The 2,507-nt window shown below is 58.0% G+C and overlaps 1 protein-coding gene across 1 annotated transcript in view; it reads left to right on the top strand.

The window, feature by feature from the left end:
- Positions 1-2,281: 2,281 nt before the first annotated feature.
- The window catches only part of CSPG5 (chondroitin sulfate proteoglycan 5 (neuroglycan C)), a 32,085-nt gene continuing 31,859 nt past the window's right edge, over positions 2,282-2,507 (top strand). Inside the window, exon 1 of the mRNA XM_014955731.1 lies at positions 2,282-2,429. Coding sequence (XP_014811217.1) covers positions 2,282-2,429 — 148 coding nt within the window. The remainder of the gene's footprint in view (positions 2,430-2,507) is intronic.

The raw sequence follows: 2,507 nt of genomic DNA, 5'->3' as shown, positions 1-2,507 counted from the left end.
TCCCCCCCCCGCCTGCGCTGTCTCAGTTTTCCTAATAATATCCCCAAACTCCCCGCGGCGGCTGCGTCCTGTCTGGCGATACCAGCTCCACCATGTGGTTCCTCAAAAGCTGCTGCTTTTATTTTTGTTGTTGTTCTTCTTGTGGCTTTTCTGGCTGAACTTCATGCCAAAAAAAAATACACATGGGGCACCTCAGGAGTTTGGGGGGGTTGAGGGGCAGTTAAATATGTGGGAGCACCTCGTCCTCTGACAGCCTTACATCGATTCTTGTGCTTTTTCTAACGAAAAACTGTAAAAGGAAGGATTTGGCAGAGCTGGGAGCTCCTTTTCAGGCTCTGCACCAGGATGCAGCTGGGAATAATCCCAGATCCTGGCGCCCATTCCCAGGAATAATCCCCCCCCCAAAATCCCGGTGGGAAAGGCTGTGCCCCAGACGGGGTGGATGGGGGTGACCTGCCAAGGGCTCAGTTGTGCGGGAGCCCGGTTCCTCGCCCGGCTCTCGAGGAACAGTGTCCCTTTGTCTGTGCCAGCCACCGCCACGGGAATGTCCCCTCCCATTGTCACCTCCTGCCGCTGCCGGGGGTCACCGCGCAGGGACCCTTTTCAGCAGCCCTGGAAGCTGCAACAGGAAACCTGGAGGTGATGGTTGAGAAGGTTTGGGTTGTGGTTTTTTCTTTTCCCCCCAAAATCTCTCATTTTCTCTCAATCCAAGTTGACGTGTGAGGGAAACAACCTGGTGTCCGTCAAAACCAGTGGGGTTTCTGGCACTGGGATGTTGGGTGATGCTGGTGGTCACCGTGGGTCAGTGCTGAGGTTGCCCACCTGGGTCCGTGTTGCGGAGATGTGGGTGCTCCAACACCCAGCCACCACGTGGTGACCTGGGGGACAAAGACCTCTCTCTGTCCAGAGAAGCTGTGGTTGCCCCATCCTTGAAGGTAAAAAGCGTTCCTGAAGCACGTTTGATGCCCTCTTTGCAAAATCTTGAGTATTAAACTGGTTTAAGCTGGGAAGGGAGGTGGGGAAGGAGGTGCTGTCGCTCACAGCTGACACCCCTGAGGGTTTTATTTGTCGCTCTTTGCCAGTTCTGTGAACGTTGGCCAACACCAAAGGTGTTTGAACACAACCAGTGGGTGCTGGATGCTTGGTCCTGGATGCTCAGTCCTTGAGGTGGGATGTTCAGTCTTTGGGATGTGATGCTTGGTTCTTGGGACATGATGTGTAGTCCTTAGTCCTGGATGCTTGGTCCTTGGAATGCGACGTTCAGTCTTTGGGACATGATGCTTGGGCCGTGGGATGTGATACTTGGTCCTCAATTCTGGATGCTCGATCCTCGGGATGCAACGTTCAGTCTTTGGGACACAACGCTTGGTTCTCGAGACGCAAAGCTTGGTGCTTGGGACATGGTGCCCAATCCTGGATGCTCGGTCCTTGGGATGCGATGCTCAGTCTTTGGGACATGATGTTTAGTCCTCGGGACGCGATGCTTGGTCCTCAATTCTGGATGCTTGGTCCTCAGAATGCAATGCTTGGTCATCACGGGTCCCCCCTGATCAGATAATGGGGAGGATCCCCTGGAGGTGAGGGTTGGGAACAAGCAAGTGGCTGGTTGGCCATGGCCAGTGGCCCAGACGTTGGAAGGAAGGTGTCCCCTTGGTGGCAGGGCAAGGAGATGGTGGGAATGTTCCTGTGTGAGGTGACACAGGCCAGAGCCACCCAACCCCACCACAGAGGAGGAGCTGGTGCTCCAGGACACTGGCACGGGCTGTCCCAAGGGCTGGTGGAGTCTCCATCTATGAAGATCTCCAAGACCCAACGAGATGTGGACTTGGGCAACCTGTTCCAGGTGACCAATGGGTTGGTCCAGGTGGGTCTCCAGGGAGCCAGTCCCAGGAGCTTCCTGCACCCAGGATTTTCTGCCTGGGCTTAACCAGCGCCCACCCCTTGAGCAGGAGCACCTTGGACCATGGCTGGTACGTACCACCCCCACCGGGAGCTGGGAGAGGGCTGTGGGTGCAGGGTGGGTGCAGGGTGGGTGCAGGGTGGGTGCTGCGACCCCTCCCCAGGCTCCACCACCCACCTCCACGTGGCATCCCCAGCACCATTCCCATCCCCAGCACCATTCCCATCCCAACGAGATGTGGACTTGGGCAACCTGTTCCAGGTGACCAATGGGTTGGTCCAGGTGGGTCTCCAAGGTGCCAGTCCCAGGAGCTTCCTGCACCCAGGATTTTCTGCCTGGGCTTAACCAGCGCCCACCCCTTGAGCAGGAGCACCTTGGGCCATGGCTGGTACGTACCACCCCCACCGGGAGCTGGGAGAGGGCTGTGCCCCCCCGGTGCAGGATGCAGGAGCAGCCATGGCCGGCACCTCCCATGGCGGTGACCTTGGAGACCCTCAGCCAGATGGGGGCTCCCACCGACCCCGGGGGGGTGAGTTGGCCACAGGGCAAGTGGTGACGACAGGCTGAGACCCCCCCTCAATTCCCCCCACGGGTGCAGGTCAGGGTG

Source organism: Calidris pugnax, unplaced genomic scaffold, assembly GCF_001431845.1.
Source record: "Calidris pugnax isolate Ruff unplaced genomic scaffold, ASM143184v1 scaffold272, whole genome shotgun sequence".
Classification (NCBI taxonomy): Eukaryota; Metazoa; Chordata; class Aves; order Charadriiformes; family Scolopacidae; genus Calidris; species Calidris pugnax.
This window is presented reverse-complemented; position numbering and strand designations above follow the sequence as displayed.